At 40.8% G+C, this 17,096-nt stretch overlaps 1 protein-coding gene across 1 annotated transcript in view; it reads left to right on the forward strand.

Annotated features, from left to right (window-relative positions):
- Nucleotides 1-17,096, forward strand: part of CERS3 (ceramide synthase 3) — a 134,570-nt gene that overhangs the window by 75,667 nt on the left and 41,807 nt on the right. The window contains exon 9 of the mRNA XM_068991540.1: nt 6,215-6,368. Within this exon, the coding sequence (XP_068847641.1) occupies nt 6,215-6,368 (154 nt within the window). The remainder of the gene's footprint in view (nt 1-6,214; nt 6,369-17,096) is intronic.

Here is a 17,096-nt window from a genome sequence, read left to right on the forward strand (position 1 = left end):
TCAGTAGTGACCTGAACATGACTGCAATTTTCCTTTTAAAGTAAATTTTCTCAGGGCCAACCAATTTGAGCCTTAGAGTGAAGAAATTCACCAAGGTAACCCAGAACTGGACACAGGTAATTGGCCAACAATTGGATTGATTTCTAAAACTAGCATAGGATCAGGCCTATGATAGAAAAGCATTTGATTTATACACAAAGGTCCCAGAAGTCGAGAAAACATTATAAATGATCATATGAATCAGGTGCATCATCTTAGGCAAACTATCTCTGATGTTGTCTTCTTCTCATCCTGGTGTAGTGCAGTTTCTCCTCTGGGTGTCATTTTAAGGTGAGATCAGGTCAGCTGTCCTCTCTATAGACTAGTGCAGTGTAAGGGCCTTTGGAAGTGGGAGTTAATCTAAGAGTCAGTTTACCTTCAATTTCACTGTGAACAAGCTAGTTAAGAGTACCTGATAGAAAGGTCCTTCCATCCAGGTTGGAGACAGTCCCTTAAATTATGTCCTTTTCCAGTTCTGGTTGTAGATTGCGAGGCATCTGATCTTTGTCCAAAGATAAATTACTGAGATAAGCTTCAGAAATAAACTTAGGGTGTCTCTTAATAATTCAAGTGAATTTTGCATTAATATACCATAACAGCAAAGAACTATTCAGGAAATGGGTCTTAGTAGATACAGACCTTCATTAACAAACTGGGGTTTAACATTTATTGAAACATCTTTTTTTCCCTAAAATCACCCTCGTTTTTACCAAATGTAACCAAATTAAGACTAGTTTGTTTGCAAAATAGTTCTGGTGTGAATAAACCTGACCTGATGATTTATATAACCATAATTGATCATATACTTTTTGCTTTGCTGAAACTTTTATTGAGTCTCAGACAAAACTTTTAAAATAAAATCTTTCAGGGCTAGGAAAGTCGTGCCAAAGGCTTATCACAGATTTTGCCTAACAAATCTGGCTGAAGTCTTCACTTTTCAAGGTCTCAAAAATTCCTTGAGATTTCTGTACTTGTTAGTGACATAACCTTCCTAACTTGTCTGATAAAGTTATTGGAAACCTAAGAGTTTCCAATCTCTGAAGGGGTCTGATAGAAAAGATAATTGTTTCCATTTGTTTATAATTTTACCAAATGTCATAATTAGCTTGAGGGGAATATTTACCCTACTCCTGGGAAACACTGATTCAAACCCATAAATTTTTTCAGATAGAAACCATAAAAGTTATAAGCATGTTCACCAGTTCAGTCCTTTTGTTAACCTTTGTAAAGTCATCAGGTTTCCCATTAGAATACCAGAACATGACAGAATTTTAGGAACTCCATATAAGTTCTAGGATACCTATATTAGTAACATTTATCAGATAATATAACCCAAGAGGATTTATTACTCATTTGATAATAATTCCCATGTAATTTAACCAATCAAATAAACACAATTAGCTTAATATATCTCACTTTGGGATGTTTCAGGGGCCCTCTGAAGCATCCCAAAGTTAACTAGAGGTCAAAAGAACTTGGATAGAATTTGATTTAGGAAATTTTGTCCCCCCAAAATCAAAAGGGCTTAGGACAGTCAGTCAGATTCAGCCCCCGCTATTGGGTGCATCACTTAGCTTGCACGTGTCACAGTGGGTGTGCACACCAAGGCTCAAGGTCTAGTGAAAGTGTATTCTGCCATCTTGGGCCTCGTTGGTTCCAACCAGTTTTCCTGTGGCTAAGTCATTCCTAACAAAATCTACTTTCCCAGCTAATTGTAATCCAGTCTTAGAAAATCCTGATCATGCATAACTCACTCATTTCACTACTTTTTCATTTCTCACACCTTTTCTTACTGAAAACGCTTCCCTGAAAGGTTTTTTTCCCACGTTGTGTTTGTTTCTTTTCTTGTTAACAAATTTGTAACAAATAGAATACAGTCTTATTTGACCTCTAGTAAATCTAGGTACAACAGAAGTATTACACTTATTGATGGTTCTAAAGACATGTCTATATCACCAAGTATTAATTTAATATTGAATATTTCCTAGTTCACATGAACCTGAAATTCATTTAGCTTAATTTGGAATTGTTTGATTTGTAAGCACTTACATTTCTTTAAGATGTTTAAATAGAGCTCATTTACAAATTAATCTCAACAATATTATCCAGAGACAAAGACACATACTGAGACACACACATATCCAGAGAGCCACAACACAAGATTTGGCTTCATTTTCTAAACTTAGTCATTAATCAGATATTACAATATAAAATTCACTAGTTTATAAATAACAGTTGGGATAAATAATATTTTTTAAAAGCTTCTTCCCATTTGCCCTTCAGTCTTAAGAATTAGAGGTGGTCTAGATTAGTGTTCCTAAGAGCCACCTCATGCGAAGAGTTGACTCATTGGAAAAGACTTTGATGCTGGGAGGGATTGGGGGCAGGAGGAGAAGGGGACGACAGAGGATGAGATGGCTGGATGGCATCACTGACTCGATGGACATGAGTTTGAGTGAACTCCAGGAGATGGTGATGGACAGGGAGGCCTGGTGTGCTGCGATTCATGGGGTCGCAAAGACTCGGACATGACTGAGTGACTGAACTGCACTGAAGAGCCCTGATCTCAAGGCAAGGAAGAGAAAATCAAGCTCTAACAAAACAGCATCAGGTCTAAACAAAATGGCAGCCACACAAAGCAAAATGGCCATCACAAATCACAGCACAGAGCACATACACATACCCAACCATCCTAATCAAACACTCCCTTAAATACAAGATTACATTGTCTCAGAAAACCTCCTATAGAGACACAGAACTTCAGATCCAAATTCTACCAGAGTGAATGAACGTAATCTCAAGTCTTCAAAGATTTCAAAGGGAAGAAAGGAAATCAGGCTGAAAGAAAAGGGGGAAGGAGGCGGGATGGGGGAGCAAAAGGGGTGACCTTACAGACATCTCTTGCCACCTGCAGATACCCAGGTGTTATGGGACTACTGGGCTTCCAGAGAAGGGAGGACTAGAAATTGGCCCTACCAGAGACCAGGCCAGACCAGAACAGAACCAGAATTCAAACCAGAAACCAGAACAGGGCCAGAATTCAAGTTCTCTGCCAAGCAAAGGTGATTGGCCTCCAATCCTCAGCTCAGTCTGAGGCCCTTTGACCAGACTCCTGTGTCTAAGACTGGGGGACTAGAAAAAAGGGTAGGATAGGAAGGGTTAAGGAGAGGAAAGAGAAAGGGAAGGTGAGAGAGGTCAGTAAAGTCTCTTGTTCCTTATCCTGTCAGGGCACCCTGGCCAGTTGTCTGTGTCAGGAGGAGACCAAGGACAAAAGGGTCCCAGTTGGAGCTACTGGGTTTGGTCCATTGGTGGGCAAGCTGGTCCCCACGCACTCTGAGTGGTCAGAAGGTCATTTGAGTTTCCCAAGTAGTCAGGATGTCAGTGGTAGTGAAGAAGAGTCCACACCAGAGTCACCATTTGTTGCAGGAATGGGGACCCCTTCCAGGGCCCAGAAATGGGCTCTTGTCTAACACTCAGAAACCAATTGTCTGAGGAGACACATGTGCTAACAGAGCAAGAGGTTTTGTTGGGAAAGGGCATCCAGGTGGAGAGCAGTCATGAAAGGGAACCCAGGAGGACTGCTCTGCCCCATGGCTCGCAGTCTCAGGTTTTATGGTGATGGGATTAGTTTCTGGGTTGTCTCTGACCAATCATCCTGACTCACAGTCCTTCCTGGTGGTGCCTACATTGCTCCGCCAAGATGGATGCCAGTGACAAGGATTCTGGGAAGTGGTCAGACACGTGGTGTCTCTTCCGGTTGGTGGTGGCTTACTAGCTCTGTGTTCTTTACCAGGACCTCCTGTCATAAAACAGCTCATGCAGATGGTGACTATGGTGCCTGGCCAGGGTTGGTGGATTCAGTCACTGTGCTTCCCCTAACACACCAAATTGTTCAAACAGTGTAAACTTTTTTTTTTTTTTTAAGAACGTAAAGTGGGGGTTTATTTAAGTAAGGATACGCTCTCAGGGAGATTGAGCAGGCAGGTGAGGAGCTGCCACACTGGATTTCTTTGGTAAGCTGGTTATGATGGGCATACTAATGAAGGGGCAGGATATTCACTAAGGAGTCATTTGGGGGGGGGCATCTTCCCCAATTTTCATGCCAGCTCTATTTTCCTGAGAGGAAGAGGGATTTTTGTCCTTATTTAGCTTAAATCAGAAGTGTCAGTGCATGATGGGTACTTCTTATCTACAAGGCTAATTTTATTTTTAATAAGATCATAATGAGCAAAAGGTTACATTTGAACACAGGAGATTGCCACCTTTCCCCACCTTTCTTTGTCTTCTATTCAGACCCTTATCACCCAATTTCCTATCAGTCTGAAAGTTTCTACTTTGCTTTGTCTGTCTATGGACCCCTGCTGTTTACAAGATGTGTGATTTCCTGCTACCTTTTCTCTGCTCATATCTAGCTACCTGCATGCTGTAAGATTTCCGCCTCAAGGAGTCTGGACTCTTAAACCTTTGTAAGTGGCAGAGGGGCCGATGGTCCATCTTCTGTAACTGCTTCAGGCTGACCGTGGGCATTGTCCCTACCTGTGGATCCAGATCTCCTTGCTATTTGTCAGAAATAAGGTTCTAGGGATTGTGTGTAAACTGTTTTGATTTAAAGCTAAAAGAAACTGAATGTAAGATTCCACGAGTGATACTTTTACTACAGTGGCAAAGTCTCTACAGAATAATAATAAGTGCTGCTGAAGATGAGCAGCAGCTGGCCTTCTCATTCTTTGCTGATTAGGATGCAAAATAGTTATTCTGGAAAATAAGTTTTCAGTTTCTTGTAAAGTTAAGTGTATACTTGGCACTGTGATACCCAACAGTCCCACCTGTGTGTATTTACCCTTAAAAAATGAAAACTCATGAGTACAAAAAAACATATATATTACATAAATATTTATAGCAGTCTGTCCACAATTGTCAAAAACTGGAAACAATGCAAATGGTCACTAATGGGTATACCCACACAATAGAATACCACTCACTAGTTTAAAAAATCACGCTATTGATACCCACACAGCTTACATGAATCTCAGAGGCTCTGTGCTGAGTGAAAGAAGGCAATCTCAAAAGCTGACACACTGTATGATTCCATTTATATGGCCTTCTTGACAAGACAAAGGGATGGGGAATAGATAAGTGGTTGCCAAGTGTTAGGGCTGGGGATGGATTTGGGGGTTGATGGAACCACTCTGTCTCTATATTGTGGTGGTGGTTACACACATCTATGCTTTTATTGTAATTTGTAGAACTGCACACCCCCAAATAGTCAATTTTACTATCAGTTCAGTTCAGTTCAGTCGCTCAGTCGTGTCCGACTCTTTGCAACCCCGTGAATTGCAGCACAGCAGGCCTCCCTGTCCATCACCATCTCCCGGAGTTCACTCAAATTCAGGTCCATCAAGTCGGTGATGCCATCCAGCCATCTCATCCTCTGTCGTCCCCTTCTCCTCCTGCCCCCAATCCTAAATTTAAATATATGTAAGAAAAGTTAGAGAAGAATGCACAAAATTACAGTTTTATTGTTTTTAATTGTAATTTTATGGGCAGCGTTCTTATTTTTCAATTTTGTGTGAAAAAACTATATTTACAAACATGTATAAACAGCAGTGTTTGCAGTTTGGGAAGACAACAGATAGCCTTCATACTGCAGTTGTATCTGAAAGCACTGTGCATCCTGGTCATTGAGGGCAGTTCATATTATGTCCAGGAGTCTGTTTATGAAATTAATGAAGTATTCAATTCACTTTAGAAAGTGGAAGTAAAAGTAATAATAGAATTTTTGCTTCTTTAAAAGTCTGTTTTATCCAGAAAATTTACTCATGTAAAATTTCCCATTCACTTTTGATGCCAAATAGATGAGACTGTGTCCAAAAGGCAATAATAACCCCATGCACACATGCATTATCTCATGTTCTCCAGTCCCGGGAAGGTAAGTGGGATAAGGATATACAGTTCTCTTTGCAGAGAGGAAACTGAGGTAGAGGAACATTTGTGACTTTCCAAAAATGATATAAAAGGTGATATTACCATATTGTTTTCTTTTGAGTCTTTCCTGAACATTATTAGAAATGAAATAAATGTTGTATGCCTTGAGAGAAAAAGTACTTGTTTCCTTACTGAAAATTCAGAAGTGCTTTGACTATAACGAAACATTCTCATTTGTTTGGTTTTTCAGGATTTTATATTGCACGCTGATTCTGCCTCTGCACTACCTTCAACCTTTCTTTTCATACATCTTCCTCAACCTACAGCTCATGGTCCTGCAAGTTCTTAATCTTTACTGGAGTTACTTAATCCTGAAGATGCTCAAAAGAAGTATATTCACGAAGGTAAGGGCCGTTCAAGTTTTATTGCTCTTAGCAAGTAGATTTCATTGCCAGAACAAAGGTGAGGCCCAGATGATGGAACATTCTACTTAATTTATAGTTAACCAGAATTTTTTTTTCTTGATTTGATCGTCTTGATGAGAATTTCTTCAAAATATTTTTTAAAATATTATAACAGAGATTGAGAATTTGTCTTTTCAAGTTCTTTATGTCTGACAGGCCCCTAATAAGTAATTTTGAACATATAAATGAATAAACAATTTTGGGAAAGAAGTCACAGTATTTTAGATGGCCAGTTATGAAATAATTTATGAATCTGTTTATGGTCATTAAGTAGATTTCCAAGGTGTTCTTAAGAAATTGCTTTTATTAGAGGACAAGGATTTTCTGGAAAATTTTTATTCAAGAATTGATTGCTGCTTCTTGAAGAAAGTCCTAACGAGTCTAAGTTTGCTCCAGTTTGGGGCAGGCTTTATGGTGAGAGTTAAGTGCTGTTTCAGATCCTTAGTTCACCTTTGCTGATCGTCCAGTTTATACATAATGTTCTCCCACTGAGCTTTCTTCTCCTCTCTGAAATTTTGGCCATTATTTGCCAATACTCTTTTTCTGAAAATATCTTCTTCCCTAAGAAATGAATAATACATTTTAGACAGTGGAAGGGAATTTTTTTGTTTGTTTCATTTAGAATTCTAGTTTTTAATTTCAGAACAGGGGAAGACATGGCTTAAAGAAATGAATAAGACACAATTGTTCCTTTTGGGGAAACAGCCCAGAATCTAGTTGGGGAATATTCATCTACTAGCAACTATATTTGTTGTATAGAATGTCCTGTGCCGAAGAGAGGGCCCAGAAACTTGCTGTGAAAAACAAAAGAGGAATTGACTCAAGGTGACCAGGGAAAGTTTGGTTATATAGATGGAATTTGACTGGAATTTTTAAGGCAAGTTAAAAAAAAATCAAGTCATAACTCCTTCCTTGCCTAGAAGTCATACATATAAGGGAATTTTAATTAAGAATCTTTCAAGGTGAAAGTTACATCTGGCCCACTTTTGGGTGTTACCTAATCCCTGTATAACATAGCATTGTATCATGATCAGAATGAGTGACATATGTAACAGATGTGTTTGTAGTTTATCTGATAAGCTCATCTTTTAAATCGAATCTCTGATTAATTTATTTTCCTACTTTAGCATTTGTGTCTCAAAGATCATTGAAAAGTTGACAAATGAAATTGAGGTTGCCATAAATGACCTCTAGGTCTTCTAAATCTAGACAAATGTATTGGAAATCAGTCTACATCTGGATTAATCCCAAATCAAATCCTGAATATTTTTTAAACTAAATTGATGATTCGAACTTGTTTTCCTGAGAAAAAATTCTTTTCTTTAGCTGGCTGCTGCTGCTAAGTCGCTTCAGTCATGTCTGACTCTGCGATCCCATAGACGGGCAGCCCACCAGGCTCCCCCGTTCCTGGGATTTTCCAGGCAAGAATACTGGAAAGGGTTGCCATTTCCTTCTCCAAGGCATAAAAGTGAATGAAAGTGAAGTCACTCAGTTTTGTTCAACTCCTAGCGACCCCATGGACTGCAGCCTACTAGGCTCCTCCGTTCTAGGCAAGAGTACTGGAGTGGGTTGCCATTGAGTGGCTTAGAAAATAAACCTTTCATTGAATGATTCTAGTTTGTTAAAGTTCTCAATAGTTTTTCTATGATCTCTGCAAAACTTACTTTATCTCTCTAAGTGACAGGTACAGATGAAGTAACTGAATTAGAGCAGTTAAGACAATCTGTATATCCAGGGGTTGGAAGGAAGGCAGGTCACTGAACTGAGCCTGCCCTGCCTTTGGGTCCAGCCTTCCTAGAGCTCCTGTCCCAGGCAGAAGAAGTTCCCTTTTTAACTGGTCATTGTTGTTGTTCAGGCCCTAAGTCATGTCAGACTCTTTGTAACATTATGGACTGTAGCCTGCCAGGCTCCTCTGTCCATGGGATTCTCCAGGCAAGAATACTGGAGTGGGTTGCCATTCCCATCTCTAGGGGATCTTGCTGACCCAGGGATCAAACCCACATCTCATAGTGAGTGACAATGATTACAGGCTTGGAAGAGATCCAGACAGAACAAAACTTGGAAACCTAGAAAATAATCTTGTTTGGTTTCATCATGATTTTCATATTTCTGATCTCTAATGGGTAATACCAAGCCTGATTAAAAACCCTGTGGATTGGGGAGCTGTGGACAGGAATTCCTGATTTCTCATGCTGTACTTTGGAAAAGCTGTTTCCAATTGCAGTTTGACAGCAGCAGTGGAGGCCCCCGCGGCCCTAATCCTTGCAGCCCTTATGACTTCAGCTGGCTTGCATGTGCACTCTGTTTTCCACAGCAGTGGCAAATCTGGCTGTGAAATCAGCTTCTTCCTCCAAAGCCATAAAGCCGCCTTTTAAAGAATGCTGTTTGAAGGCGTAGTTGCATTGCAAAGGGGAGGAGAGGGATAGAGGCAGGAGCTGAAATTTTTAGAGGACAACTAACGAGTCAGTTTTCAATTCTGTTTAATAAATATTTAGCATTTAACACACAACACAATTGTTACTAAGGTGACTAATTCTTGATATTTATAAAATGGAATTGCAGAGGTCTGTAGAACTCCAAAATAGGAGGATTTTTAAAAATCCTATAACAGAGATTGAGTTTGTCTTTTCAAGTTCTTTATGTCTGACAGGCCCCTAATAAGTAATTTTGAACATGCAAATGAATAGATAATTTTGGGAAAAAAGTCACGGTATTTTGGATGGCAAGTTACAAAATAATTTATGAATCTGTTTATGGTCTCTAAGAATTTGCATGGTAGACTGAAAAGATAAAAGTGGTTATTCTTTTAAAAAATCGTGATTTTTTTAAGAATAAGAAAAACTTATTTTCCCTAAGCAATGGGATTGCTGCATGCTTATGATAAATTTGCTACTTTAACAATATTGTTGTAATTTCAGGACACTAACATATACATACCATGGTTAGCAGGCAGCTTGCTTTTGAGAACAAGAATTGACATTGAAACTTAACTGGTTCCTATAAAATGGAGGGAATTATGATGGGCTGACATATTAAGCTTACTCTCTTTGCAAACATGAGAAGTGCTTTCAGAGGAAATTAGAAGAAGCATAGCATGCTTTTGTTTGATATTACTTAGAACTTGATCATTCTTAAGTTTTTATTTTCTTTCTTCTAAATATCATACTGAATGCTGGCCAACTCAAGCATGTTTCTGTGACATCTTAGACTGGTACATCGCCAGAACATGGAGGTGGGACTGTAGCCTGCAGCTGTTACAGCCAGGCTGGAGAAGCCAGTGCCTTGGCAACTGGCCCTAGCCATCTGCTCTTGACAAGCAGTGTCTCTTAAGTTCACAGAATGACACTTCAACACATGCAGAACTATTTCAGTTAGAGAAAGGAACACTCTAATAAGGGAAACTGAGAAAACTGAGGCTCAACCAAATTCACACAGTAATTGCATGGTAAGATCAAGACTAGAAGACCCTGAGTCAAAAATTTATAATTGTTGTTGTTCAGTTGCTAAGTCATGAATGATTCTTTGCAACCCCAAGGACTGCAGCATGCCAGGCTTCCTTGTCCTTCACCATTTTCCAGAGCTTGCTCAAATTCATGTCCGTTAGGTTGATGATGCCATCCAACCATCTCATCCTCTGTTGTCCCCTTCTCCTCCTGCCTTCAATCTTTCCCAGCATCAGGGGCTTTTCCAGTGAGTCAGTTCTTCACGTCAGGTGGCCAAAGTATTGGAGCTTCAGCTTTAGCATCAGTCCTTCCAATGAATATTCAGGACAGATTTCCTTTAGGGTTGACTGGTTTGATCTCCTTGCAGTCCAAGGGACTCTCAAGAGTCTTCTCCAACACCACAGTTCAAAAGCATCAGTTCTTCGGCACTCAGCTTTCTTTATGGTCCAACTTTCACATCACTTCATGACCACTGGAAACATCATACTTTTGACTATACGGACTTTTGTTGGCAAAGGGACACCTCTGCTTTTTAATATGCTGTTGGTCATAGCTTTTCTTCCAAGGAGCAGGTGTCTTTTAATTTCATGGCTTCAATCACCATCTGCAGTGATTTTGAAGCCCAAGAAAATAAAGTCTGTCACTGTTTGCATTTTTTCCCCCATCTATTTGCCATGAAGTGATGGGACTGGATGCTATGATCTTTTTGAATGTTGAGATATTTTTAAAAATTTGTTTAGTTTTTATTGAAAGAAAATTGCTTTACAGAATTTTGCTGCTTTCTGTCAGACATCAATATGAACCAGCCATAAGTATACATATGTCCCCTCTCTCTTGAACCTCTGGAGCAGGACCAGATTAGAGTCTGAGCTGCCTCCACAGCAGGTCCAGAGACCAGTGCAGTGTTGCAGGGCATATTAGGGAGGTGAGGTGGACTGACTCCCAGCGTGGGAAAGGACGCTGAGAGCAGAGACTCAAGAAAAACATTATTGTTTTTATATTTTGAATGTTGAGTTTTAAGCCAGCTTTTTCACTCTTCTTTCACCTTCATTAAGAGGCCATTTAGTTCCTATTCACTCTCTGCCAAAAGGGTGGTGTCATCTGCATATCTAAGGTTATTGATATTTCTCCCAGCAGTCTTGACTCCAGCTTGTGCTTCATCCAGCTCGGCATTTCGCATGATGTACTCTGTGTATAAGTTAAATAAGCAAGGTGACAATATACAGCCTTGAGGTACTCCTTTCCCAGTTTTGAACCAGTACATTGTTTCATGTCCAGTTCTAACTCTTGCTTCTTGACCTGCATACAGATTTGTCAGGAGGCAGGTCAGGTGGTCTGGTATTCCCATCTCTTTAAGAATCTTCCAGTTTGTTATGACCCACACTGTCAAAGGCTTTAGCATAGTAAATGAAGCAGATGTTTTTCTGGAATTCCCTTACTTTTTCTATGATCCAAAGGATGTTGACAGTTTGATCTCTGGTTCCTCTGCCTTTTCTAAACTCAACTTTTACATCTGGAATTTCTCGGTTCACGTACTGTTGAAGCCTAGCTTGAAAAATTTTTGAGCATTACCTTACTAGCATGTGAAATGAGCACAGTTGCAGTAGTTTGAACATTCTTTGGCATTGCTCTTATTTGGGTTGGAATGAAAACTGATCTTTTCCAGTTCTGTGGCCGCTGCTGAATTTTCCAAATTTGCTGACATATTGAGTGCTTCATTTTAACAGCATCGTCTTTTAGGATTTGAAATAGCTCAGCTGAAATTCCATTACCTCACTAGCTGTGTTGGTAGTGATGCTTCCTAAGGCCCATTTGACTTCACATTCGAGGATGTCTGGCTCTAGATGAATGACCACACCATCATGGTTATCTGGGTCATTAAGACTTGCCACCTGGGAAGCCCTATAATACTTAACCTTTCCTAATTTTTCAGGGAAGATTAATAACCAGAAAATTAATTTAAAATAGTTGTATGGAGTAAAAAATAGTGAGTACAGAAACAAACTGAGTAATCAAAATAGTAGATTAAAACATAGATCCTTCAATTTATTTTTGAACTTTCTAAAAGCATAAAACAGTTTTCTGATTATTTTTTAAATGAGTTTTAATCTTTACTTTTTTACCTCCTAGTAAAGCATCAATTCTTTGGTGCTCAGCTTTCTTCACAGTCCAGCTCTCACAACCATACATGACCACTGGAAAAACCATAGCCTTGACTAGACAGACCTTTGTTGGCAAAGTAATGTCTCTGCTTTTGAATATGCTATCTAGGTTGGTCATAACTTTCCTTCCAAGGAGTAAGCGTCTTTTAATTTCATGACTGCAGTCACCATCTGCAGTGATTTTGGAGCCCCCCAAAATAAAGTCTGACACTGTTTCCACTGTTTCCCCATCTATTTCCCATGAAGTGATGTGACCGGATGCCATGATCTTAGTTTTCTGAATGTTGAGCTTTAAGCCAACTTTTTCACTCTTCTCTTTTACTTTCACTGAAGAATTGATGCTTTTGAACTATGGTGCTGGAGAAGACTCTTGCGAGTCCCTTAGAGTGCAAGGAGATCCAACCAGTCCATCCTAAAGGAAACCAGTCCTGGGTGTACATTGGAAGGACTGATGCTGAGGCTGAAACTCCAATACTTTGGCCACCTCATGTGAAGAGCTGACTCATTGGAAAAGACCCTGATGGTGGGAGGAATTGGCGGCAGGAGGAAAAGGGGACAACAGAGGATGAGATGGCTGGATGGCATCACTGACTCGATGCATGTGAGTTTGGGTAGACTCCGGGAGTTGGTGATGGACAGCGATACCTGCCGTGCTGCAATTCATGGGGTTGCAGAGAGTCGGACACGACTGAGCAACTGAACTGAACTGAACTGAAAGCATTTAGGGTAATAGCTAAGACTAATGGCTCTAAGTAGATTCATATCCTGAGCATTATTATTTCTCTTCATTGCCTCAGTTTCCTCACCTATAAAATGAGGCTGATAATATTAGTGCCTGCCTTGTAGGAGCAAGCCCTTAGTAGAGTGTCTGGCACCCAGTGGCCACATGATAAATGTTAGCTGCCATCATCACTCTCACTGTTATAAAGCAGCACTATTCCTTGTGCTGAATCCCAGAGACCCTGTGAGTTTCAAGTGACCTGGCAGTTTACTTGCAGTCAAGCTCTGTCTTCCATTTGCTTTCTGCCGGTGGCTCCAGTGACAGTTTCCAAAGCTGTCTTCTGCCAGTTGACTTTCACAACTCACATTCTAGATGGTACTTTGGACACATTCACTCAGATATCAGCATTTTAGGGAAGAAACATAAAATCTGTAACTTCCAAGAAGACTTCAGTTCTCTTTTGTTAGTCAGTGATACTGGATGTAAAAACAGCTGAACAAAACATCATAAAAATATCACAAAGACTGACCATTGTAGTGCAGTGTTATAAAAATGCTATCGGTTTGTATTTCCATATGTCTGGGTATTATGTAGATTAGTTAGTTTAACAATCTATTCAAGAAACAACAGTGGAATCTAGAAAATTTGATAACAAAAATAATTTTTCAAAGTTACTGGACTCAAAGAATTTCAAATTTGAATGTTCTTCTATACTTGATGTTCAGTCCAACCACAAATTGAGAATCGCGTAGGATTTCGGAGCTAGCAGAGACCACTAAGTGTCTGGCAGGAAGCCAGGGTCCCCTCACGGTGCTGCTACTGCTGCCTACCCCTGACGTCCACATGGATGGTGGTTTCTGTTGTCTGAAGGAGGGGAGAGCTGGGTGAGGAATGCATGTACCTCACCCAGGGTCACCCAGGACTGGGGCTTCTTGAGGTTAATGCTGTTCTCTGCCTCCCCAGGAACAGTGTACGTGTGTGTGTTTAGTGTGGCTTATGGTCACTTCCCACAGACTTCATGATCTTGTCATTGACTTTGCTTGGTTACCTTGGCAAATAATCAGTTAATTCCAGCTCTTCATAGAGGCTGCTCTTCAGAAAATCTCAGTGAGGGCAAATTCCCATTGGGAGATTTTCTGGTGTAAATCAGTCATACATTTATTTTACACCTGAGTGTAGAGTTGTTTAAAGAAGTCAAAGATAATAAAAGAGAGAACATATCTTGAGTTAGGGCCAAGCCCACAAGTAGACTGGCCTCTTCTAAGCCTCATGCCCCCATCGGAACCCTTGCTGCTTTGCCCTCTACTGAGAGGCCTCTGCAGTAGGCCCACACGTACAGCCAGGGCCCTGAGGTGGTTGCTTGGGAGAAGCCTCAACCTCACATTCACAGTGGAGGTGGAAGTGGCACAGAACTGGAAGGAGAGGATCACCTGCCCAAAGGGGAATTGGAGGCGTGGACGGAGGAAGGGACTTCCTAAGGCCATGCAAATCCGGACTGGAACCACCAGCATCCTTCTCAGGGAATACCTCTTTTTCACACTAGGATAGCATTATGCAGGCATTTTCTTACACTGGCATGGGTCAATATGTTTTCTAAGCTACTTGGCAACTCTTCTGTTGGTTTTTTCCTAAACTGTTTCTTGTTTCTGTCAAAACAATCACTGGGAGGCATATACCAAGATGCACACACCCAGTCACTGGGAGTCAACCCCTCTTCCTGTGGCTGACAACAGCATTGTATCTTTTCAGCTCTTAATTCCAAGCACACTGACCTCTGAGGGAGAAAGATTATATTAGGATTTTTAAATAAGTAAAAACAAGATTTTATTTCAGTTTTCTTCAGCTATCCTCTGTTCCTTTGGAATCAGGCATAAAAAGCAGCTGGGTGCTGGTAGCTGAGTGGGGCCTGTTCTCTCTAGGAAGTTTCAGCTGCTGGGTGTCTGTTTAAAAATAACAAACCTCCCTTTCCTGCAGTTGCCCATGAACTATGTAATTATATAGTGGTTTTCCGTACTTAATCAGGTATTGGCTCCCTATGCATGTACCCTTAAGTTTCTTGTCTTATCTGTTTTCTAACAATGGTTATCAAGATGCTGTTCTTGGAGGTACTGGACCACATAAGTTATTTGATGGACAAGCGGTTAACTGAAGCTGTTGTAGAAGGAGGGCTCTGGTTCTGGTGAGAGCTGTCCCATGAAGTATTTTTGAGGACAGCAATGGGTGTTTAAATCCTGCCTTTAGTTCCTCTGTCCCAAATGTTGACCTGATGTTCCCCTCATAGTGTATTGCTGAAGTTGAAAAGGAAGGGGGGCTCTGGGGGAAGATCGAAGTGAAAATAGATAAAAGAAACTCCGACATCTCTTGTACTCTTATTTTAAAAAAATAATTTCACAAAATGGAATGGCTTTTTATATACTTCTAAAAGGAATAGATATTCTTTATTTTGTTAGTAGAGAAACAGGTGCATGAGTACATGCACATAAACACACATACACACACAAATATTTTATATGGAACTTAAGTTTTGGTTTCTGTATCGGCCTAGACAAGGGGACAAGCACAATTCATGGCTTTTAATAAATCTACCCATTCACACCAGAATGTGAAAGTTTTATTAATGGGCTCTTGGGCCAGAGAGATCGTTCACAGCACATGGGAGGAAGAGTGTGCCTGACCAGTCCTGTGCCTGTTATTCTCCCGCAGTTTTCTGTGGCCCTAACCCCTCCGTGCCCCTACTGCATAAGACTCAGGAGAGGCTTTACATAACACAAAAGGAACCCTATTCCTGAAAATTCATTTTGCTGTAGATATGGAGAAAACTCGCTCATTTTTAAAACATTTTCATTTTGATTTATCATATGGGCTTTAGCGCTTGAATGATTTATGATGCAGATGGCTTTATCCAAGTTCTGTTTAAGGAATAGCAAGCATGCCATCTGTGGAACTCTGACTTTCAGGGGAGCTATTTTCTGTTTTCTGCGATTAGTATCTCTTCGCCACACGTGTCAGGCTCAGGAAATCTTAAAAGCAAGCAGCACCAGGTACATGCTCGCTTCCTGTGGCTCTGAAGTGTATCTTGCAGGCCTGCCCTGAGACCTGTCATCTCCTCAACATTGCCGTGAGCAGCTCAGGCCTGTAGGTGTGCTTCTCTAATGTTTTTGGTGTGAACCTGGAAACTGTGGTCAGGTCTTCTAAGGAAATGGGATTGGCTGTTCTTCCTTGTTGGCTGGGTTGGGACCTCCAATCCCATCACTGGAGCACTGCTTTGAGGCCTGACCACAATGAGGTTGCAGGCTAAGGTGAATACTGGTCCTACTCAGTAGCTTCACTAGGTGGCTGCTTACATCATGATTTGATAGAAGCCAGTCAACCTTTCTGCACCCCCAACAATCAATTTATCCACTTCTCTGGGTGCAAGATGATGTGAAGAGTGTGGAGAAAGTCCAGCCTTTGGGAGGCCCCAAGATCTCAGCTATCCAGAAAAAGAATCATGAAGGGGAGGTAAACTCAGTGAAGGCATAGAAGAGACCCAATCAGACTTTGTCTCCTTTCTGTAGCCATTGTTTCTTCCCCATATCATGTGTGAGGATGAGTGTGTATGTGTATGGATGCATATACAGAAGGCTTTAGGGGTTCTCTGGGATTCCACACCTGTGAGGGAGAAAAGGGAGCTGAACTGGGCAGAGGGAGAAATTAAAATGTGGTGCAGTTGCTACAGAGGCCTCAGCCCACCCTCTAGAGCATGCTAGAGGTGAGTGGCCCTTCAGAGATATTTCAGTAAAGCAGTGGGACCAGACCTCTGTACCCCAGCAATAACCTGTCACTGGATGTGGGCTGCCCTCTGGAGAGGGGTATGACTCTGGTCAAGGGAGCTCCCTTTAGCAAGGGTAATACCAGAGAAGAACACAGCTAGACGCTCTCACAGCTGGGAAATCAGAGCTGTGGTCCTGAATGGGCTTCTGGGCTGTGCATCGTGGGGTCGACATGGCCTCCAATTTCTGCCTGCCCTGCCCCAAACCTAACACCAGCCCCCACAAAGAGAACTACGTCTACCCTCTGTAGGGAGGCAGACTAGAGATCAGAGGGTATGGGTTCCCAAACACTTAGATGTGAGGCCCCAAAGAAGTTATTTATTTTTCATCCTCTGTATTCTTTCTTTTTTTAATTGAAGTGTAGTTGATTATAATATTATATTAGTTTCAAATGTACAAGAGAGTGATTCAGTATTTTATAGATTATATTCCATTTAAGGCTGTAACCAAATAATGACTATATTTATTTCCCCACATTGTATAGTACGTCCTTGTTGCTTATTTATTTTCTACATAGTAGTTTGTGTCTC

This window comes from Capricornis sumatraensis, chromosome 19 (assembly GCF_032405125.1).
Source record: "Capricornis sumatraensis isolate serow.1 chromosome 19, serow.2, whole genome shotgun sequence".
Classification (NCBI taxonomy): Eukaryota; Metazoa; Chordata; class Mammalia; order Artiodactyla; family Bovidae; genus Capricornis; species Capricornis sumatraensis.